The 25,087-nt window shown below is 44.8% G+C and overlaps 1 protein-coding gene across 1 annotated transcript in view; it reads left to right on the top strand.

Moving 5' to 3' along the window:
• cacna1g (calcium channel, voltage-dependent, T type, alpha 1G subunit) overlaps positions 1-25,087 on the top strand; it is a 372,532-nt gene that overhangs the window by 13,348 nt on the left and 334,097 nt on the right. Inside the window, exon 3 of the mRNA XM_070857502.1 lies at positions 24,468-24,565. Coding sequence (XP_070713603.1) covers positions 24,468-24,565 — 98 coding nt within the window. The remainder of the gene's footprint in view (positions 1-24,467; positions 24,566-25,087) is intronic.

The raw sequence follows: 25,087 nt of genomic DNA on the forward strand, positions 1-25,087 counted from the left end.
CCAGTGCCCTGTGTAATAGATCACTGAGTGAATGGCTTGGCTGGGTTGACTCATACGAACAGTCAAAAGGTCAGTCAGGAAAAGACCAGCTGGTCCATCTAGCCTGCCCCATGCTCATGATGCCTGAAGCATCAGAACGAGACACTTTCTAACCGCACCCCCCCCCCCCCCCCTGCCTCGGACCCCCACCGTGTAGCCATGTAATCTCCTGGGAGAGGCAATAAAGCAAAAGAAACCCCAGGGGCCAATAAGGGGAAAAAAACTCCAGAAAATTACACTCTGACCCCCTCAAGCAATCAAACCCAGTCCGGGAGATCACTTGGACCATGCGTACGTTGACTGTTAATCCACTTACCTTCTGTATGATGTGATCTCTGCCACAGCCAAAAAACAGTCCAGCTCCTGTTTGAAGGTGTGCAGAACGACAGCCCTCCACCAGCCGGCAATGCATTGCAGAGGCTCACTACTCTCTGGGAAAATATTCACAGTTACATTTCTGTATGGGGGCATTAGCACTCCCCCAGAGTCCCAGAACAGAACCCATTGTGTGGGGGAAATCACCAATACCAACCCACCTCATTCCCGTTGCCTCACCCATGAGGTTGCATAGCTGTGGGGGTGGGGAGAGGAGATGGGTGGTAGGTGGTGGTAGGAATGGAAGAAATGTATAATCATGATGCTCCGGCCATCATGAGTGTGAGGCAGGCTTGTGGGACTAGGTGGTCTTTCCCTGTACGTGTGTATGCAATGCATCGACGCCACTTATGCCTTACGTTTGAAGAGTTTGAATTGCACGGTGCTGGTTGTCTCAACTCTTTAGTGGACATTCAGAAAAAGGATTCTGGGATTCTGCTCCTTAAACACCTGCACATTGTATCAATTAAAACTTAACATTTAAAGAAATTGAATTGAACATATGTGGCAGTAGCTGCGTGCTACAAAGTAATATTTCTTCCCGTAGCCTTAATGGTTTTGAAATATTGCTATAGTAGGGCAGGAAAAATGGTCCTGTTGTTCCTTTCAAGAAATAATTGTTCAGCACCTTCAATGCCCAGGATGTCTACTTGTGCAGCCAGGATACCATGTGTTCTGGCTTTATCCTGCTCTGACATCATTTTAATGGGAGGCTGAATGTTTGTATTTCGTGTGTGTTTCCCCTTTTCAAAGTCTTCCAGTCACCTGCTTTACATTAAATGCAATTCCTGCCGTCCAGAATGTACTGCTTTGCGCTTAGATTTTGACAAGGGAAGGTTTTCTAACTTAATCAAATTCCATTGTGTTCTCTTGGCAGGGCCGAGCTACCAGCATTCGTTTCTCATTTAATTTCTCCATGTCTCGGCCCCTGCCATTTTACCTATTGCAACATTCTCATCGGGCCCTGTAGCATTCAATCTTTATGAAACAAATTCTGCAGAAACATACGAAACAAACTGTTAGCTCTTTTTTTTAAACTATGTGTAATAGAACTGATGTAAATTTTGCAAAACTATGGAACACAAGATACGATTGAATTTAATATCTGACCAGGCGGTGCAACCTAAACTTTCAAAGCTGCAACCACATGAAGGGCTCTAAACGGTGATGAGGGAGCGTCCAGAATTTACTGCTTCGTACTTGGATTTTGACAAAGTTCCTCTGGTTGGGGAGTTTAAAATTGTCACTACGACAAGGAAGGTGAGAAGTTAGGATTTTTTTAATGCAAGGAGTTGTTAGATCCCAGAATGCTGTGCTAGAGGAAATAGTTGACCATTGTATCTTTTAAGAGAAAAGAGGATAAATAATTGAACTATAAGAAGATATGAGTCGATAGGGAGAGAGTAGGGCAGTTGAATTAGTTTTGAATTGCTCTACCAAAGTGCTGGCACGGACACAATGGGCTAAATGGCCTCCTTCTGTGCTGTAAACTTCTATGATGCTATTAAACTAATAGGACTCACAGCTAGAAACTTTGTACTCAAAGGATTGGTCTCCCTGCATGGAATTGTATAGAAGATTAAGGGGTGATCTAATTGAGGTTTTTAAGATGATTAAAGGAGTTGAAAGGCCCAATAGAGAGAAACTATTTCCTCTGGAGTGAGAAGAAATGACAAGGGGACGTAACCTTAAAATTAGAGCTGGGACGTTCAGGGGTGATGTCGGGAAGCACTTCTTCACACAAAGGGTAGTGGAAATCTGGAACTCTCTCCCCCGAAAAGCTATTGAGGTTAGGGGTCAATTGAAAATTTCTAAACTAAGATTGAGAGATTTTTATTACGTAAGGGTATTAATGAATATGGAACCAAGTCGGGCAAGTGATGTTAAGATACAGTTCAGCTATGATCTAATTGAATAATAGAACAGGCTCAAGAGGCTGAATGGCCTACTACTGTCCCTATGTTTTCACTACATACAACAACGTATAGAAGTACCTTTGGGGCATGGGGTGAAAGAAAAAATATTAATCCCCTTAAAGCTACAACGCCACTGCATTGAACTCCCAACTAAGTGAGACAAAGTCAAGCAGCAGTACACTTGTAACTCTGCATTCAATTAAGAAACACAAATTCCAGTCTCTCCTTACCTATAACGTTAGGCTATTTGAAACTCAATTAGGAGCCTCGTGATCCAATCACCATGTTGCTGCAATGTTCGGCCTGCCAACTACAATCCCCAAGGTCGAAATATTGATCGACTGTCATTCTCCCCTGGGATTCCCTGGCAGCAGTAACATCGAGACTGTGATCTGCAAATTTTAAACAGACTTTGAAAGGTTACTATACACCTCTTCTCTCTAAACCATCAAAGTAATTTGTGTATAATGAATGTGACTCACACTGGTATGCAACAGCAACAGGTACTTTTCAAACAAATAATATACAAATCTGTTAAATTGTGTTCGTCTTTGCCGACCTGTATAAAAGATAATTAACAACAATTAACTCCTCTCTATTTAAGTCTACATTCACATATTTAAAGAAAACAAATATTTTAACCTCTTAACATTGTTTATAGTTCTTTGTTTTTTGGATAGTAAGTGTAGCTAAAAGTCCTAAGAACAGGAAACACTGAAATTTTCCCTGACCTGCAAAGGCAATTAACTGAAAAACTCTAAGATATCAATCCAATGTTACAGTCTATCCTTTAATCAAACCTGCACAGTTCCATTCCATACATGGTAATCCCATGGCCCCAGCAGTGCTCCCGATAACATACTTACCCCTAAAGCCATCAGTCACTTTGATAACCACAGATTTATCCCTCTACTTTTAAAACTTTGTTAATATTCACTTCACAATTTTTGATGGGAGCTTATTTCACATATGTAGTTCCTGTGGAAGATCAAAATTCATGTTAACCAGAGCCCCTTATGAAGCTCCTCACAGATAATATCAACACTGGTCCTGGGCATGACAGCCATGTTGTGGAAAATATATTCTAAGACAGGGCATGTATTCAGTCCTTGTATCAGGATAGTAAAGCGAATTATATCACTGGATTAGGGAAGCGCAGTGTGGGGGTAATTTTTCCCTGGGATCAGACGCCTCCACCAACCCCCCCCACCCCCCAACCAAAGATCCCCCCTCCACTGCCGATCACGATTTGGACAGTTGCTGCAGGGTATCTTAGAGATGGTACATGGTACACACTGCAGCCATCATTCACCGGAGGTGAAGGGAATGAACATTGAAGATGGTGGATGTGGTGCCAATCAAGCGGGCTGCTTTGTCCTAGATGGTATTGAGATTCTTGAGTGTTGTTGGAGCTGCACTCATCCAGGCAAGTGGAGAGTATTCTATCACACTCCTGACTTGTGCCTTGTAGATGGTGGAAAGGCTTTTCCAGTTATAATTGTGCTCACGGAGCCTCCTCACTTCTAACCACTGGTTTCGCCTTAGAGTGTGATTGTTTGCTGCCAGCAGTGTTGTCTACCTTGACTCAGTGGGTAGCACTCTTACCTCTGCATCAGAAGGTTGTGGGTTCTCGTCCCCCTCCAGGGACTTGAGCACATAATCTCGGCTTTCATTCTGATACAGCACTGAGGGAGGTTCTGTTTTTCAGATAAGACGTTAAACCTCTCCGGTGGATGTAAAATCTTCCATGGCACTATTTGAAAAAGAGCTGGTAAGTTCTCTCCCGTGTCCTGACCAATGGGTCCCCCTCAACCGCCATCACCAGCAGATGATCTGGTGGTTATCACTAGTGCTGTTCGTGGGATCTCGCTGTGCACAAATTTGCTGCCGCGTTTCCTACATTACAACAGTAACTATACCTCAAAAATAATTCATTGGCTTTGGGAGGTCATGAGGTCTTGTTAGGCTCACGTCTTACTGTCACTATTCTTAAAGCCTGTCCATTTTCGACCATCACTACACTTTCAGCAATTGTTCCTGCAATACTTTGGCGGATTCCCACCACTGCTGTACCCTTGGAGCATGCTGCATCTTACCAATGCCGTCTGGTTGCAGCATGTCTACCTTCGAGCATCAGTGCCCATTCAGACCTCCTGCAGGTCCTTCCATCACGTGCTGGCTTAACCTCATCCACTTTCTCCGTTGGAGTTTAGGATCTTCGTGGATGTCGTTTTGGTCCATATCTGCTTCCCATTATTGGCACCACAAAGAAAGCAGATGCACCTCACCATTCGTATCCATTTGGAGCAGGCTCTGGCCAAGCTTCTGCAATATCCTAGCTAAAGAAAATCAGATAAAACACTGATGCAAAGGATATGAGGTGGCCACACTCCAAGAGGATGCTTTGGCTGACATTTCTGTCATAGGTCAGATGTTTGGCTGACTATACAGAGCCTACAAGAGCACAATGGAAGGGCTCTTAAACTGCGAATACTTTGATAGACTTTTCATAATAAATAAAAAGAAAAATGAACTAGCTGAGTCAAATGTAGGTTCAAGTCATTCCAGGTTATTCCTGAATTTTCTTTCTCTTTTATCCATAACAAATGAAATGTTTTGTGCGATGCACGCACTTGTGAACATTTCCCATCGATGATTTGCTGTCATAATCTTGCCACCATGCTTTTCTGTCACATTTGAACTTTCCTATTAATTCTCCTTCTCTTTGCTCGAGTCCTTGAACTTCTGTTTCTAAGGTCAGCGGTGCGGCATTCGATTCACGCTGACTTGCTTACCCAAGGTGGGATCCCGCTATTAGTGAGAATGGGGTGTAACTTTATTTAGCACTTTTAAAACTAATAAAAAGTAAAGCAGCGAATGAAATTTAAAGTCGGTTCCTGTTGATGGGCAGATAATGAGGCATGCCATGGAGCAGGCATACGAACCTTCGCTCCCGACGTTCCTGTCAGTTGAAGCTTTGACACCAGGAGAGTTATCTTACAAAATCTGCTCCATGGTCCAACGTCCTGCCTCATGATGCACCACTGTTAGCCACTCACCAAGATCAACACAACTCCCCCAGCTCAAGCCAACATTCACATTTAACATTCAAATGTTCATAAATATTTTTATTTTATCAAAATACAACATTTTCTATATAAATTATATTGTGCGCATATCATCTAAAAATGCCTACCTCCTCAATTCTCCCAAACTCTTCTCTTCAATCATCCCAGACCCTTGCACGTCCATCTTCAGTACTTCTGCACCACCTGACCCCCATATCTTGTAACCCACCCCCTCCCCTCCCCACCGCCCCTCCTTGCTAATAGTCTTGGACATAGGCCCCCTTTCCCAATACTCCTGTAGCCCAGGCACACCTTGCACCCGTCCCAGTTTTCAGAGTCCATCTCCTGTTGCCTCCTTATTCCACACCCCACATCGCTCCCTCCCACTTTTCCCACCGCTGCAGAATTTCCTTCAGTTATTCTCATCCCCAGCAACTCCTTCCTCAATGCTGCCACATCTGGCGAGTGCTCCCCATGCCTAAGACACTGCCACATCTCAGCAGTTTCCCCATGCCCCCCATACTGGAGCATTACTGACTACCCAAAGACCCCAACAGCGCTCCTCTTTCACCCCATTGCTTCCCAACCCCTGTACCCGACCCCCCCCCCCCCTCCCCCCACTCCCACAGCACTACCAAAACACATGAGTTTTGCTCCCTCTCCAGAGCTGGTACACAATTGTGACCCACATTTGCATCAACCGGATTATCTCCCTGCGTATCCAACACTTTAAAAAAAGAAACACAATACAAAATTAAGTACGAATTTAAACAAATATATAATAATAATCGAAGCCACAGATTTACAGCTTCCATGAAAATATGGACATAATCACACAATTTGATGCCAGAATTATTCCTAACAATCCCATCTATTCAATCACTATAACTTATTGGCCCTGATAATATATTACACAGGACACTGTGTGTAAGCAATGCCACTGGACGTAAGCTCGTTGTAATGTATTTGCTTCATGGGTTCTTTGCTTAAGAATTCATAGCAACACGTTGCTATTAACAAGTAGTTGGTTTATTAGCAAAAGGTTTAACAATCACATTGCACATTACCAGTTCATCCACCAGGTTCACAACCACCTGCCTCATCGTGGATCCCCCGAACCCAATTGGCTGGGGTTTTATGGAGTCTATGAATATCATGTGACTGGCTAAGCCACTCCCACTCAACAGCTCTATAATTATTTTTGTAAGAACGTTTAAATCAAGTACCCTTTTTTTTAAAAGGGAACTAGAATCCATAAATCCAAATTAACATGGGAACTTTATCAAATCAAATTAAAATCCTGTTCCTGGGGGTGATGATGCACTCCAGTCCCTCCGGCGCCCACCTCTCACAGAAGGCTGCAAGCGTACCAGTGGACACTGCGTGCTCCATCTCCAGGGACACCCTGGCTCGAACGTAACCGCGGAAGAAAGGCAGGCAGTTGGGCTGAACGACCCCCTCGACCGCCCGTTGCCTGGACCGGCTGATGGTCCCCTTGGCCATGCCCAGGAGCAGTCCTACGAGGAGGCCCTCGGACCGACCCGCTCCCTTCCACAAAGGGTACCCAAAGATCAGCAGTGTGGGACTGAAGTGCAACCAGAATTTGAGGAGCAACCCCTTCAAATATTGGAAGAGGGGCTGCAACCTGACGCACTCAATAAAAACATGGAACACGGACTCCTCCAGACCGCAGAAATTACAGGCGACCTGGGAGCCCGTGAACCGACTTAAAAACTTATTGCATGGCACCTCCAGGCCAAGTTCCCAATAAATAGAGGGTGGACTCCCGCATAGAGTCACAGCTCTACAACTCTTTTAGGGGGAGGCAAAATAAACATTAAATCAAATGCCCCCCGATCTGGGGGACACTCCAGACACTTATACCTGCCCTCTTTTTTTTGGGGGTTTTTTTTTGTGTTTTATTTTCCTTTTGTGATTTTTTTGGGGCATTAAAATCATATAATTTACAAGTGCCCCCTATAAAAGGGGAGGGGGACACTAAAACCGGCAATTAAAACAAATTAAACTGTAAAATAAATAAAATCAAATTAAAATTTGGTTGCCGGGGGTTACGATGCACTCCAGTCCCTCCAGTGCCCACCTCTCACGGAAGGCCGCGAGCGTACTGGTGGACACCGCGTGCTCCATCTCTAAGGACACCCTGGCCCGGATGTCGGCGCGGAAGAGAGGCAGGCAGTCAGGCTGAACGACCGCCTCGACCGCCCGCTGCCTGGACCGGCTGATGGCACCCTTGGCCGTGCCCAGGAGCAGTCCTACGAGGAGGCCCTCGGACCTACCCGCTCCCCTCCGCACAGGGTGCCCAAAGATCAGGAGTGTGGGACTGAAGTGCAGCCAGAAATTGAGGAGCAGCCCCTTTAAATAATGGAACAGGGGCTGCAACCTCGCACACTCCATAAAAACATGGAACACGGACTCTTCCAGACCGCAGAAATTACAGGCGGCCTGGGAGCCCGTGAACCGACTTAAAAACTTATTGCAAGGCACCCTCCAGGCCAAGTTCCCAATAAATAGAGGGGGAATTCCCGCATAGAGTCACAGCTCTACAAATCTGTGAGCATCCTCACAGGTGCATACATTACACTTGTAATCTATTGAAAAGAGATACATTCCACTGCAACAGATAGTTTAAAGGGTTACATTATGAGGACAGGTTGCATAGACTAGGCTTGAGTATGGAACATTAAAGGGTGATCTAATTGAGGTGTTTATGATGTATAAAGGAGCTGATAGCATAGATAGAGAGAAACAATATACTCTCGTGGGGTGTCCAGAACAAAGGGAGCATAACCTTAAAATGAAAGCTAGGCCGTTCAGAGGTGAGGTCAGGAAACACTTCTTCACCCAAAGAGTAGTGGAAATCTGGACTGCTCTCCCCGAAAAAATGTTCAGTCTAAGGGGTCAATTGAAAATGTCAAAACTAAGATTGATAGCCTTTTGTGAAGCAAAGGTTACAGAACTAAGGGAAATAGATGGAGTTAAGATGCAGATCAACCACGGTCTAATTGAATGGCAGAGCAGGATCGATGGGCTCCTCCTGTTCCTATATTCCTGTGCTTTTCAACATCGTGGAACTCCCACTACCCAGTGCCGCAAGAACCCCCCAGGAATAAAGTTGCTTCTTAAGTAAATACAGCGTGATACAAGTGGCTGATTTGATGCAGCTGTATTCTCTTCTCTTGTGAAAGGCAATCTGTTAGCAAATAAAACCCAGCACCTTGAGCGACGGCAGAGCCTTCTGCTTGGGCCTCTCTCTATCGAGCTCAGGGTTGAGCAGGTGGTCCCGTGTAGGTCAATGCCAGTCCCTCCTCGCAGGTGCATTGCCACTGAGCACGCACGCCCGCCTCGAGTTCGCCGAATGTGACTGCCTTCGCGTGACTTTTGCCAGATTATGCCTGCTCACTTTTTCTCTAGCCTCACTACTGTTTTCGTGTATGAGATTTTGCTTTTTTTGCATCTGGACTTCATCAAAAACAATTGATTTTGACAGAGCGCAACCAGATTTGAAACAAACTCATGAAGTAACATGAAGAAAAAGACCCATAGCAGTCGCACATGAAAGTGATGTTAACCCCTTTGAGGTGTTTATCCCCAGCTTCAGTGGGGATGTTGACACGCTCATGGAAGCTCAGTGGGTGAGGGCCCCGCCTGGTGCGGCAATGAGCCAAGTAGTTCAGAAAGGACCTGGGTTCAATCCTCCGTCAGAGCTGAATTAGCTGATCGCAGCCGGGATGGTGGTAGGGCCCCTACAGTTGGCTTTAGTGTCCAGTGGCCATGCACCCACTGCCTTCACACTCCTGCAAGCCTTGGCTCAGTGGCTAACACTCTCGCCTCCGAGTCAGAAGGTTTGTGAGTTTAAGTCCCACTTCAGAGACAAGTGCAAATCTCTAGGCTGACACTCTCAGTGCAGCGCTGAGGGAGTGCTCCACTGTCAGAGACGGTACACCAAGACCCTAGCTGCCCTCTTTTGTGGACGTAAAGGATCCCATGGCACTATTTTGAAGAGGTGCTGGGGTGTACTTCCTGGTGTCTTGGCCAGTATTCATCCCGCAACTAACGTCACTACAACATGGTCACCTTGTTTGTGGGACGCTGCTCGGGCCAGCTGCGACTCATAGGGATGGTGTTGGTTGTTCTTTCATTGGCTTGAAAATGCAGAAGTACTTAGTTGTCAGCTGTGGTTCAGTGGTAGCTCTCTCGCCTCTGAGTCAGAGGTTGTGGGTTCAAGTCTAACACCAAATCTAGGCCGACACTGTCGGAGGTGCCGTCTTTCAGATGAGACGTTAAACCGAGGCTCCATCTACCCTCTCAGGTAGACGTAAAAGATCCCATGGCACTATTTGAAGAAGAGCAGTGACGTTCTGGCCAATATTTATCCCTCAACCATCATTATCATGTTGCTGTTTGTGGGAATTAGCTGTGCGCAAATTGGCTGATGCATTTTCCATATTACAACACTGGCCACACTTCAAAAAAAGTACTTCATTAGCTGTAAAGTGCTTTGAGACATCTTGAGGTCATGAACGGCACTATAGAAATACAAGTTTTTCTTCCTTACATCATGGTAGCTCCACCCGGCTGTGTAGCGGTAGAAGAAATGTTAAGAGTGTTTCTCTTTTAAGTAAATGATTTGTGATAAATTATTGGGAATAACAAAAGTCTAACAGTAAGTTTAAGGCTATATTTCAGTCTTGTGGTTCTTCAGATTAGGGCTTTGTATTTTCTTGTTAACATATAGCCTTTGATTTTCCTGGCAGCCACTCATAATCCTCTATGTAAACAAGCTCTTAGGCTATTGGCTGTTGTCTAAAATCTGTTAAATTTATCAACTACCAATCCTCATTGTATAGCTTTTCTGATCCAAGCATTATAATTCCTGACTACTCCATGGATTTCTTAGTATTTGTCAGCAATAGTAATCTCTGTGGGTACATGCACTGTATGGTACACTACTGGAGGTGTACACTGCACAATGTTCTGTCACTGGTCGCTACTGGAACAGAAAAGAAAATACATATTTATATAGCACCTTTCATGACCTCAGGATGCTCCAAAGCTCTTTTTAGGCCAATGAAGTAATTTTGGAGTGTAGTCACTGTTGTAATGTAGGAAACACCACAGCCAATTTGTGCACAGCAAGCTCCCACACACAGCAATGTGACAATCACCAGATAATCTGTTTTTTGGTGATATTGGTTGAGGGATAAATATTGACCAGGACACCAGGGAGAATACCTTGCTCTTCTTGGAACTGTGCATGGGATCTTTTACGTCTGCACGAGAGGGCAGATGGGGCCTCGGTTTAATATTGCATCCGAAGGACGGCACCTCCAACATTGCAGCATTCCCTTAGCACTGCATTGAAGTGTCGGCCTAGATTATGTGCTCAAGCCTCTGGAGGGGGCCTTGAATAACGCCTGCGGCCACTCGTGTTGAGGCTCACGTGTGAAGGACGGGCATTTCTGTGAGTTATCAGCTTCTGATACCTGTGGATTTGGATCTCAGAATTAGATTCAGAAAAGAGATAACGGAAGATAATTGAACAGGAGTAAAAAAAAATCCCTTGCTGCTGTTATTTAAGGCCTGAGACTTATCTTCGAAAGGAAAATTTATCAGTAGATTTCTAAAGGAAAACCTTTACAACTTTAAGTGTGGAGAACTTTCAAAATTTCAAGTAACTTGTAACATCTTTGATAAAGTTAGCTTCATTCAAACAGGAGCTCAAAGCTTGGTTTTACTTCATAAGTCATCAGTTATATTTTAGGGTGCATTTGCACTACTAATGGAAGGTCAATGTGATGGTTTGCACCAATGCTGCAACTATAGTATAAATGAGGCCTCAGTGCAGTGAGTCAGGATTCAGCCTGACACTGGAACCAAGGAGAGTAAGATTCCCCTAGAGGCGACAGTCTCACACCGCTTCACTTTGGAGTCAGTTTGGATCTTTGCAAAATTAGAGCTCGACCATTCAGGGGTGATGTCAGGAAGCATTTCTTCACACAAAGGTTAGTGGAAATCTGGAACTCTCTCCCCCCAATATTTGTTGAGGCCAGGGGGTCAATTGATAATTTTCAAAACTGAGATTGATCAATTTTTGTTTGGCATGGGTATTAAGGGATATGGAACCAAGGCGGGTAGATGGAATTAAGCCACGTATCAGCCATGATTTAATTGAATGGCAGAACAGGCTCAAGGGGCTGAATGGCCTCCTGTTCTTATCCATCTAATTTACACTCTGAGTTTTCATTTTGGTGTGAACTACTTTGGAGAAAGCTGCGTTATGTGAAAGTCAGCTCGAATTGGCTGAGTTAACTTTGTTGGAGCGTCTGACTAGAATATGAATATAATAGTGGGCCTCTCGGATTGCTGCATTCCAATAAACAAACTATCAGCCGGTACTAGTGGACATAAGGTTTCATTGTTCAAATGTCTTCCTCAAGTCTTGTCATCTGCTGAACATGCTGACTCCTGCTGGAATACAATTCCATAGGTGCTGTCAGCCCTCAGTATCTCACCCAAATGACGATTCTGGTGGTTGTTTCTGCAGTGCTAATCACTCCCAAAAGTGACCTGCGTGTGTTTGGGTCTGTGCCCATACTGCCCAACATCCAACATTACCACAGCATAAGCATGGGGCATAATGTTAGTATCCTTTTCTGATCAGAATCAGATATTTGTGTCTCTTTCACACTGAGAAAAGACTTAGTAAGACAAGGTCAGATATCAATCATGAAGCTGTTTTGTTTCACAGCAAGTAAACATGCAGAGAAACATTATGTTCAGAGTCACTTAATAAAACTTGTCTTCATTTATGGTAATACAAAATAATAAATATGCTATGTTTCCCCACATCAATTTGAATTAAACAAAATAACTTCCATCTAACCTCTTGCATTCTACATCTGAGCCTAGCCAAAGCTGGTCTATGAAGCTTTCTATTTTAAAAAGAAATGTTTGCCTGATATGACTTCAAAATCTTGATTTTTTTTCTATAAATTTCTTTACCACCTTGCACCGCTCTACCTTCGAGTGTCCTCCAGTCCTACATTCCAGCAATCATCCTCCACACCTCTGATCTCAGTTGCTATGCCTCCCCTCTCCTTCGCTCCTCCATTTTGTACAGAGCCTTCAGCACCACGCTCCTGCACCCCCATCCTCCTTGTTGTGTGCCTGTCCTGATTCAAGAGCCTCCTCAAAAAAAAACACCTCTTCAACCACAGCTTCAGTCATCACTCTCACATTGCTGGTGTGCAACAGCCACCACACGTTTAAAAAAAAATCCATGCACAGGCATCTTCCACCCTTCAAAATTTAGTTCGAGATCTGGAATTTTGGGTCCTTCAGTGAAACATCTGTGAACTTTTTGACGTGGAAATAAGTCATTCTCGATTCGAAGGACTGCCTACGATGATGATTACATTTCCCCCAACTTCTGCTGGCCCCTTTCCCTGTGTGTGAGACACTGTGGGTGGATGCTACATAAAAGGTGCGAAGCAATTGCAAGTTGCCTGTTTATGAATGGCCTTATGAACGAAAGATCAGATTTTCACAAGGATTAGCTGTTAAAAAAAAAGTGTTTTTAGTTATGTAAAGATTCTGAAAAGATTCTGCTGTTGAAGGGTTATTGTTGCTAATAAAAAGTTGACTTTTCATTGATTAATGCCCTTCAACACAAATCACATTTGAATGTTGAAAGAGATTTTAATGAAAGCACACTGAAATGCTGACCAAGTTATTAACTAGTTTGAAAGGAGATATGCTTGACAGAGCTTTTCTCGGAACAAGGTTGCACAGAAATGAGGCTGGAGTATTGCTTGGATGGGCCACATATTTGCTCAGATTCCCCTTGGTACCGAGCCTTGAGTCAAAACCTCCGGAGCTCTGCATTTCCTGGATCAGTCACCAACTCAACAGCATCCGTTTTGCTACACGCCAGTTAAGGATTCCGATAATGAAGAGACGCTGCCTTTAGGGAAAACTGTTGTGTCAGCTGTGGCTCAGTCGGTAGCACTCTCCCCTCTGAGTCTGTAGGTTGTGGGTTCAAGTCCCACTCCAGAGACTTGAGCACCAGATCCAGGCTGACAGGCCAGTGCAGAACTGAAGGAGTGCTGTGCTGTCAGAGGTGCTGTCTTTCAGATGAGACGTTAAACTGAGGTCCCGTCAGCCCGCTCAGGTGGATGTAAAAAAATTCTATGGGATTATTTTAGAAGGAGAGCAGGGGAGTTATCCTTGGTGGCCTGGCCGATATTTATCCCTCAACAAATATCACTAAAACATAATATGGTAGAATTCTTTATTAAGGTGGAGAGTGACACAGTTAATTCAGAAACTAGGGTCCTGAACTTAAGGAAAGGTAACTTCGATGGTATGAGACGGGAATTGGCTAGAATAGACTGGCGTATTATACTTAAAGGGTTGACGGTGGATAGGCAATGGCAAACATTTAAAGATCACGTGGATGAACTTCAGCAATTGTACATCCCTGTCTGGAGTAAAAATAAAACGGGGAAGGTGGCTCAACCGTGGCTAACAAGGGAAATTAAGGATAGTGTTAAATCCAAGGAAGAGGCATATAAATTGGCCAGAAAAAGCAGCAAACCTGAGGACTGGGAGAAATTTAGAATCCAGCAGAGGAGGACAAAGTGCTTAATTATGAGGGGGAAAATAGAGTATGAGAGGAAGCTTGCTGGGAACATAAAAACTGACTGCAAAAGCTTCTATAGATATGTGAAGAGAAAAAGATTAGTGAAGACAAATGTAGGTCCCTTGCAGTCAGATTCAGGTGAATTTATAATGGGGAACAAAGAAATGGCAGACGGGTTGAACAAATACTTTGGTTCTGTCTTCACGAAGGAAGACACAAATAACCTTCCAGAAATACTAGGGGACCGAGGGTCTAATGAGAAGGAGGAACTGAAGGAAATCCTTATTAGGTGAGAAATTGTGTTAGGGAAATTGATGGGATTGAAGGCCGATAAATCCCCAGGGCCTGATTGTCTGCATCCCAGAGTACTTAAGGAAGTGGCCCTAGAAATAGTGGATGCATTGGTGATCATTTTCCAACAGTCTATCGACTCTGGATCAGTTCCTATGGACTGGAGGGTAGTTAATATAACACCACTTTTTTAAAAAGGAGGGAGAGAGAAAACGGGTAACTATATACCGGTTAGCCTAACATCAGTAGTGGGGAAAATGTTGGAATCAATTATTAAAGATGAAATAGCAGCGCATTTGGAAAGCAGTGACAGGATCGGTCCAAGTCGGCATGGATTTATGAAAGGGAAATCATGCTTGACAAATCTTCCAGAATTTTTTGAGGATGTAACTAGTAGAGTGGACAAGGGAGAACCAGTGGATGTGGTATATTTGGACTTTCAAAAAGATTTTGACAAGGTCCCACACAAGAGATTGGTGTGCAAAATTAAAGCACATGGTATTGGGGGTAATGTTCTGACGTGGATAGAGAACTGGTTGGCAGACAGGAAGCAGAGAGTCGGGATTAACGGGTCCTTTTCAGAATGGCAGGCAGTGACTAGTGGGGTGCCGCAGGGCTCAGTAATGGGACCCCAGCTATTTACAATGTACATCAATGATTTTGATGAAGGAATTGAGTGTAATATCTCCACGTTTGCAGATGACACTAAGCTGGGTGGCGATGTGAGCTGTGAGGAGGATGCTAAGAGGCTGCATGGGTGACTTGGACAGGTTAGGTGAGTGGGCAAACACATGGTAGATGCAACATAATGTGGATAAATGTGAGGTTATCCACTTTGGTTGCAAAAACACGTAGGCAGAATATTATCTGAATGGCGGAAGATTAGGAAAAGGGAAGGTGCAATGAGACCTGGGTGTCATGGTACATCAGTCATTGAAAGTTGGCATGCAGGTACAGCAGGCGGTGAAGAAGGCAAATGATATGTTGACATTCATAGCTAGGGGATTTGAGTATAGGAGCAGGGAGGTCTTACTGCAGTTGTACAGGGCCTTGGTGAGGCCTCACCTGGAATATTGTGTTTAGTTTTGGTCTCCTAATCTGAGGAAGGACATTCTTGCTGTTGAGGGAGTGCAGCGAAGGTTCACCAGACTGATTCCCGGATGGCAGGACTGACATATGAGGAGAGACTGGACCGACTGGGCCTTTATTCACTGGAGTTTAGAAGGATGAGAGGGGATCTCATAGAAACATATAAAATTCTGATGGGACTGGACAGGTTAGATGCAGGAAGAATGTTCCCGATGTTGGGGAAGTCCAGAACCAGGGGACAGAGTCTAAGGATAAGGGGCAAGCGATTTAGGACCGAGATGAGGAGAAACTTCTTTACTCAGAGAGTTGTTACCCTGTGGAATTCTCTACCGCAGAGAGTTATTAATGCCAGTTCATTGGACATATTCAAGAGGGAGTTAGATATGGCCCATATGGCTAGAGGGATCAAGGGATATGGAGAGAAAGCAGGAAAGGGGTACTGAGGTGAATGATCTTATTGAATGGTGGTGCAGGCTCAAAGGATCGAATGGCCTACTCCTGCACCTATTTTCTATGTTTCTATTATCTGGTCATTATCATAGTGCTGTTCGTGGAAGTTTGCTGTGCGTCATTTGGATTCAGCACTTCCCACATTACAACAATGACTAGCCTTCAAAAGTACTTCATTGGCTGCAAAGTGCTTAGAGACGTCCTGAGGTTGTGAAAGGCGCCATATAAATGTGAGTCTTGTTTTGTGAGCTTTTTTCTGTTGCTAGAAAGAGAAAAGTTCATTTCTGTTGCAATGACAAAGCCCTTTGACAGCATTAATGTCATGGAAGTGAACTCTCCCCTAAAAATCCACTCTCCAAAAGCCCCAAATCCTGAATTGCCACATTGAACTTAATTACCTGAATTCTGCAGTTTGCCTTTTTTTAAAAAGATTTTGTACAAAGTCTTCCAAAAAGTGATGTCATGGCTTGAACAAACATGGCTGAGAGTCAAACTGTGACTTCATCCATCAAACAGCCCATTGAGAACATGGACAGATTATCTGTTTGGATATCAAAGTTGTGATTACATCGTTAGCAAAGAATCCATCATTAGTCGGTCTATAAAAACATATGCTGCCAGTATGTCAGGCTGGAATTGCTTTAACTAGATGAGATGACAAAACAGTAAAAAACTAAGAAGGGATGAAAATAGAACAAACATAATTGACCCGTCAACCCAAAGAACTATATGTGAGGGCTCCTCCAGTGCCTCAGCTGGTATTATGGACTGTCCACTGTACAACTGAGCCATATTCCAGGTTGGGTCCCTGAATTCGCTGATCTCAGTGAGGGGCAGTTAGTACAGCTAGCCAGACTGGCCTGGCATTAGCAGACAGATCAGCCAAGTGTCCCGATGCAACAACAATTTGCATTTATATAAAGAAAGAAAGTCTTGCATTTCTATAGCGCCATTCACGACCACCGGACGGCCCAAAGCGCTTTACAGCCAATTAAGTACTTTTTGAAGTGTAGTCACTGTTGTAATGTAGGAAACGCGACAGCCAATTTGTGCACAGCAAGCTTCCACAAACAGCAACGTGACAATGACCGGATAATCTGTTTTAGTGATGGTGATTGAGGGATAAATATTGGCCAGGACACCGGAGATAACTCCCCTGCTCTTCTTCGAAATAGTGCCATGGGATTTTTTACACCCACCTGAGAGAGCAGACGAGGCCTCGGTTTAGCGTCTCATCTGAAAGACGGCACCTCTGACAGTGCAGCACTCCCTCAGCACTGCACTGTAGTGTCAGCCTCGATTTTTTTGCTCAAGTCTCTGGTGTGGGACTTGAACCCACGACCTTCTGACTCAGAGGTGAGAGTGCATGGTGAAAGGTGCCATGGCGGTTCACCGGAGTTTTATCAAACAAAGTTTGATGCAGATTGCTATCCAGCACCCATCCCACCCCACAGTGCATGTTGGGTCCCGGCGCTCAGGGATCAAACTTGGAATACGATTTTGTTTTGACCTGGACAGTCCCTCTACCACCTGAGCCACCGGAGGAGCCCTTACATATTCTTTGGAGTTGCCGGGGAGAGCTTGTTTCCATGACGATAATGCGGCTTGCCTGTGATGCTGTCTGCGGTCGAGCAGCCTGCTGAAGCTCACTGCCTGTGCTCGCACGTGAGGAATGCTCACTTGAGACAGTACTGGGGGACATTACCAAAATAAATTTTAAAAAAGGGGTTGTGTTTGTCTTTTTCTCTAAACGTTCCAGCTGTTGCTGTCGCGGAATTTGTCAAGTCTTTGAGTGGTGACATTCAACCTCGAACCCCATTTGCTCGTGCAGGTCCCATAAATAAATCAAGTCTTTCTTTCTTCACCTCAAGGGAGCTGGAATACAAAGGGGTGGTAATTATGCCACAATTATATAAAGCTCTTGTTCAATTGCATCTGAAGTACTGTGTTCAGTTCGGGGCACTGCACCTCGGGAAGGTTACATTGGCCTTGGAGGGGGCAGCGCAGGTTCACCAGAACGATACCGGGGCTAAAAGGGTTAAATTATGAGGACAGGTTGCACAGGCTAGGCTTGTATCCCCTCGAGTATAGAAGATTAACGGGTGATCTTATTGAGGGAATTAAAAGATTTGACAAGGTAGATAGAGAAAATCAATTTCCTCTGGTGGGGACAGTCCAGAACAAGGGGGTATCTTCTTAAAATTAGAGCCAGGCTGTCCAGGGGTGATGTCAGGAAGCACTCCTTCACACAAAAGGCCAGGGGAAATCTGGAACTCTATCCACCAAAAAGCTGGAGGCTGGGGGGGTCAATTGAAAATATCAAAGCTGACATTGATAGAATTTGTTAGGCAAGGATGGTGAGGGTTACGAAACCAAGGACGTCATGTGGTTGTGAGAGGCGCTATAGAAATGCAAGTATTTGGTTTGATCTATTCTTTGCTGCTACTGCAAATGCATAAATGCCACCCCTTTGTATTGCAGACCCCTTGAGATAAAGGCTGGCTTTCCATTAGCCTTCTTTATTACTTTTCGTACCTGTCCACTCGTTGTATCGACCCGTCAGTTCATCTGTAGGTATTCTCCGCCGTTCCAACTGGAGTTACCTCTTGCCCTTTAAGAACATAAGAAATAGGAGCAGGAGTAGGCCATTCAGCCCCTCGAGCCTGCTCCGTCATTCAATAAGATCATGGCTGATCTGATCATGGACTCAGCTCCACTTCCCCGACTGCTCCCCATAACTCTTTATTCCTTTATTGCTCAAAAATCAGAACCAGCAGAGGGAGAATGGGTACTGCCACTGGGAAATGTACCTGGCTGGTTTACCTCATGTTTACTGTACAGTACATTTCTTAAAAATGGTAGACATAATGGCTGATTCCTCAGTCGACTGACCCAGCGAGGAGTGGCCCCTAGAGGGAGCCCTGTGCCGGAATGAAATGGGCATCATTTATTTACTCACTTAAATTAATGGATGAAAAATCAAGATCTGTGGGCCCAAGTTCATACAATCATACTACACAGAAGGCAGCCATTCAGCCCATCATACCTTTGCTGGCTCTTTGAGAGAGCTATTCAATTAACTCACTCCGCCACTCTTTCCCCATAACCGTGCAATTGTTTCCTTTTCGAGTATATATCCAATTCCCTTTTGAAAGTTGCTATTGAATCTGTTTTCATCACCCTCAGGCAGTGCATTCCAGATCATAACAAGATGTACATAAACTAGATTCTCCTCGTGTCGTCTCTGGTTCTTTTGCCAATTATTTAAAATCTGTGTCCTAATTACTGACCCGCTATCACAAACCCCATGTGGTTTTGAACACCTCTATTAAAGCTCCCTGTAACCTTCTCTGCTCTAAGGAGAACAATCCCAGTTTCTCTAGTCTATCAACATAACTGAAGTTCTCATTGCTGGTACCCTCTCCAAGGCCTTAACATCCTTCCTAAAGTATGGTGCCCAGAATTGGACACAATACTCCAGCTGAGGACTAGCCAGTGATTATAAAGGTTTAGCATAACCTCCTTGCTTTTGTACACTATGCCTCTATTTTTAAAGCCCCGGATCCCATTTGCTTCTTTATCAGCCTTATCAACTTGTCCTGCCACTATCAAAGATTTGTGTATGTAACCCCTCAAGTCTCTCTGTGCCTGCACCTCCTTTAAAAGATTCCCCAACCAGTGTTCTCTGTGGGTGCTGGTCTTCTGTAAGGCCTTCCGATTGGGCAATCAGCTCTATAAACACGTAATGCAAAAATATTTACTGGCCCGACTTGCCTCCAGGTTCGGCCGGGCCGCCAACGGGCAGCCTGGCACCCCCTCCTGGTGGCCCAGTGGCCTAAGAGAAAAAACGTTCGAAAACCTCTCCTTTAACAGAGGCGAGAGAGCGTGGTGACTCGCACGCGCTGTGACATCACTACATTGATTGACAGCGGGCGGAGGGCCCAACCGACCCATTTTCAGCCAGTCAGCCTGACTTTGAGTCTAAGTCCCGCCCCCCGTTACGATCCATTACCTGCCTTTAAGGGTGGCCATGCTGCCGGGCCGCGCTCAGTGCGGAGATGGTGCACCGGCAGAAAAACCTGTCGGGGCACCGCGCGGCGGGGGATCGAGGGATTCAGCTGAAAATGGCTGGGAAGTATTTTTTCATTCCTTTAAACTGGCGGTAAGCAACTACTTGGGCGGTTTGGGGTCCAGGCCAAAAATTCCCCGACCTGAATTTAGGTCGGGTCGGCCTGTTGACCCCAAAGTGGCGGCCATTCGATTTTTAGGAATGGCCGCCGCAAACGGGCATTAACGGGTCTCTTTGAGGCCCTGAGTTTCGGCCACATTATCTCTACTCATTCTCCCTGCCAAACATTTGAGGTACAATGTCACGGTTTATGACACTATTGGGACCCGTTGATTAGATTATTGCCTCATAATCATCTCTGGGATCCATTATTTTCTGCATGGACTATATCTAGTTGTATGGTTGGTGTGCCACGGATGGGTTTATCTGCTCAAGGGTACTTTTCCTCGGCAGACTGTGGAATTGTTTGCTTTAACTTTATTTCAGGGCTGATCTTACAATAAACCAATTCTTATAGTCTTAGTAGCTTTATAACTGTAATATATGTGTTTGTTTCAGGATTACAGTGTGCAAGCAGGGAAGATAAACAAATTTAACTGTGCCAAGAAGACACAGGTTTCTCTCAAGCTGACTGCAGTCTAAGTGTGAAATCTGTTTTCTGCACTTGAGGGAAAGTAGATAGTAAAGAAAGAAAGACTTGCATTTATATCGCGTCTTTCACGACATCATGACGTGCCAAAGTGCTTTGCAGCCAATGCAGTACATTTGCAGTGTCGATATGTAGGAAATGCAGCTGGCAATTTGCACACAGCAAGATCCCATAAACAGCAATGAGATAATGACCAGGTAATCTGTCTTAAGTGACATTGATTGAGGGATAAATATTAGCCCGGACACTGGGGAGAACTCACCTGCTCGTCTTCGAAATAACGCCATGGGTTCCTTTTAAATCCACCTGAGAGGGCAGACGGGGCCTCGGTTTAACCTCCGACAGTGCATCACTCCCTGATAAAGTATCAGCTTAGGTTTTGTGCTCGAGTCTCTGTGGTGGGACTTGAACTCACAGCCTTCTGATTCAGAGGCGAGAGTGCTACCCACTGAGCCACAGCTGACACCAAAGCTTATAATAATACAGGAACTCCTCGATTTGGGAAGGTGCTGGTTATATTTGCAATAATTACACATTTTAGACAGGTAAAGCTGCAGCAGAGAAGTTAACAATTAACCAATCGGCATTTACAGTGAAAGCAACTTAAGTATTTTCAATGGAATAAAGATGCCTGGCAGCAGAATATTAAAAAAAAAATTGCTTTAAGCATTTAAACCAGTGCTGAGTGCCGATGGTTACCATGGAAACAGAACATTCTGTGGTTCAAAGCACATCACAGGCACCCGAGAGCTCCTCCTGACCAGGAGTGTCTTGATTATTTACATTGAACGCCAGTGCAAACTTCCCCAAAAAATCATTTAACTCACCACAGGCAGAAACCGCCAAGTGGCTGTGTATCCGAGACATTTTCTCTTGTGCTACCGTGATAGCAACCGCTGGCAAACAGAGCTGTGGTGGTCTCACCACCAGAACATCGGAGAACTTCTGTTGCCTTCTATCACACATGGTCCAATGCAAATGCCTTGGATGCTACTTTTGTAGCTGGTGGACCAGCTGTCATCAGGCATTCCTGAGTTTGAGTTTTTGGAAAAATGTCAAGCACAGCAGGAGCCCAATTTTCATTCTCTATTGAGCCTGAAGATAACCCAGTGAGGCCTCAATATCCCGCTCCCCACTATATTGGCCAGTGGTGTTCACTTCACAGCTTTCTCCAGCATCAAGTCCTGGATGAGTTTAACTTCCCGCAGTTCAACATCAGCAGAACTAGTGCCATCCCATTCAGCTCACCCTAACCGCGGACTCCATTCCCCACGTTGGCTGCTTACGTAGGTTGAGCCCGCTGATTGCCAGCCTCTGTGTTCTGTTCATCACTGAGCTGAGCTTTCTACCCCACGTCCAGTCCATTGTCAAAGACCTACTCCTCCCCCCTCTGGAATGTTTGCCCACTGACACGTTACCTCACGCACTCTGCTTCTGATATTCTCATTCACACCGTCAACAGCGTAATGATGAACTTTCAAATGTTCTCCTTGGCAGCCGCCCCAACTCCAGCTAATGGATATCAGCTCAGCCCATGGCACGCTGCACTGGCTCCCTGTGCCCCCAGCAGATCCAATTGAAGCTCTTCGTCTTCATTTATGTCCCTTCGTGGCCTCTTCTACTAAATACTTAACTCACTGTGCTCCTCTCTAGCCACATCCCTCACTCTGCACCTACTATTCCCCTCACTGTGAATTACTGCTTGTTCCTCACTCCTACTGCTCCTTCAAAGGCCAATCTTTCAACCACTGCAGCTGTGCCATGTGGAATTCTCTTCCGAAACCACTTTGCCTTCCTCCCTCTCCCCTGCCTGTAAAAACTCTCCTAAAAACCCATCTGTTTGACAGGGCTTATGATCCCCCTCCAGTGTGGCTCAGTGAGTAGCACTCTCATTTCTGAGCCCAAAGATTGTGGGTTCAAGTCCTGCTCCAAAGACTTGAGCAGAAACAAATCTAGATTGATGCTCCAGTGCAGTACTGATCACTAAAGCAGGTCATATGGTCATTAACTGATTGCTGTTAGTGGACAAATTGGCTGTCTTGTTTACAACAGTGACTACCCTTCAAAAGTACTTAATTGGCTGTAAAGCGTGTGGGATGTCCTGAAGTTGTGCAAGGTACTATAGAAATGCAAGTTCCTCCATAGTTTTGCCCCTCCCTATCTCTGTAATCTCATCCAACCCCACAGCCCCCCGAGATGTCTGCATTCTTGAGCATCCCTGATTATAATCGCACAGCCATCAGTGGCCGTGTCTTCAGCTGCCTGGGCCCCAAGCTCTGGAACTCCCTTCCTAAATCTCTCTGCCTCTCTACCTCTCTTTCCTCCTTAAAACCTAGCTCTTTGACCAAGCTTTCTCCTTTGCTTCCCTACTTTCTCCTTAAGTGGCTTGGTGTCAATTTTTTTTGACTTATAACGCTCCTATGAAGCGCCTTGGGACGTTTTACTACGCTAAAGGTGCTATATAAATACAGTTATTGTTGTTTTACTTCCTGCTCCGTGCCCACTGATAAAGTGCTCTGACACATTCTTTCATGTGATGAGTGCTACAAGCATGTCAATTCCTGTTTCAAATCACTTTACAAGATCTTAAGCCCATCAGCTACGTCATTGTGAAAGCATTCTGAACCCTGGGTCTCTATCTATTGTCCTCCCCCTTTGCTTTGGTCTGGACTATAGGTAGGGTTGCCAATCCTCCAGGATTGACCTGGAGTCTCCAGGAATTGAAGATTCATTTCCTGGACACTCCGGTGAGCAACCCAGGAGCAAAATCATAGCGGTATTATACAAAAGTGTGGCTTTTTTTCCAGTTTCTTTGAACACTTAAAAAGAAAAAAGAAAGACTTGGATTTATATAGCGTCTTTCACGACCACCAGACATCGCAAAGCATTTTACAGCCAATTAAGTACTTTTGAAGGGTAGTCACTGTTGTAATGTAGGAAACAGCAGCAGCCAATTTGTGCACAGCAAGCTCCCACAAACAGCAGTGTGCTAATGACCAGATAATCTGTTTTAGTGATATTGATTGAGGGATAAGTATTAGTCAGAATACCAGGACTAACTCCCCTACTCTCCTCCGAAATAGTGCCATGGGATCTTTTATGTCCACCTGAGAGGGCAGACGGAGCCTCATTTTAACATCTCATCCGAAAGACAGCACCTCCGACAGTGCAGCACTCCCTCAGCACTACACGAGAGTGTTAGCCTAGATTTTTGTGCTCAAGTCGCTGGAGTGGGACTTGAACCCACAACCTTCTGACTCAGAGGCAAGAGTGCTACCCACTGAGCCACAGCTGACACTTTCATTAATAAGTTATAAAAATATTGGAGATGAAGAAAAATGGCTGTTTGACTAACAGTCAAGATTAATCTAACCGGGTATCAAAGAGTCTATGTGCTTTCCAATTGGCAGGGGAAGGCGGAACGTCCGGAGAATGGACCAATGGCGAGAGTGTGGAGGAGGGCCAATTCAAAGTGGGAGGTCATTTGATAAAACCTCGGAATGCACCCCAAGCTATGGAGGAGGCCTGATCATGTTAGTTCTGCTGAAGTGTCTCACCTGGAACATTAACCTTATCTTTCTCCTTCAGGTGCTGATGGGCCTGTTGTGAATTTTCTGGTTGTGGTTCATATTTACAGGACTTGTGTTTTTTTTTCTTTCCTTTCTTTCTGTATCTACGCGATATCACAGAATCTGAAAAGAGATGATGAGAGCGTAAACCTAAATCATGCTCCTGTTGTAGAACTGTCGAGAATGGCAGGGATGAGGGGAAGAATTGAATGGCGTCCTACAACAATTACCTTGTGTACTGTCAGGAACGATCCACACTGGATAATCATTGCCTTCTCTTTGCTTTGCAGCATGTTAGAGTATTCACTGGACCTAGAGAATGTCAGTCTATCAGCAGTCCGTACTGTGAGGGTCTTGAGACCACTACGAGCCATTAACCGAGTTCCTAGTAAGTATATTTGTTCCTCAGTAATATTTAAACAGTTGATTCCTCCCCTATGTATTTATATTTTTGGGGGTAGCTGATGTGACTGCAAGAGCAGCGTGTGATAAATGGGATTTCTTCCCGCCCCCCCCTCCCGGAACATGTTAGTGATGGAATGTCCGGCGAAGGGCGATGGAAGAAAACAAAGGCTGTCCCATTTTTATAAAACAGTGGATGGCCTTGCATTATAGGCCTTTTACTGGGTCTTGAAGCCCGCTGGATGAGAGCAAGCACAGTAGTCAAGGATCCTCATGGTAAATCTTATCTTTGTGTGCTGGTTTAAAACATCTCTCCCAATTGAAGTTGATGGAAATGAAATTCGGGAGAGATGTAAGAGGGGCTGCCAACTTGCTCTCACCCGTTTTACACTCGCGCACAAAGTCAAGATCCATGAACAGCAGACTACAAACTGTTTATAGGAAGCTTCGCACTCAATGTCGAATTTCATTTCTTCCCATCCCTCACCCCCTCCTTACGACCAATAGA

The sequence above is a fragment of the Pristiophorus japonicus genome, chromosome 16, assembly GCF_044704955.1.
Source record: "Pristiophorus japonicus isolate sPriJap1 chromosome 16, sPriJap1.hap1, whole genome shotgun sequence".
Lineage (NCBI taxonomy): Eukaryota > Metazoa > Chordata > Chondrichthyes > Pristiophoridae > Pristiophorus > Pristiophorus japonicus.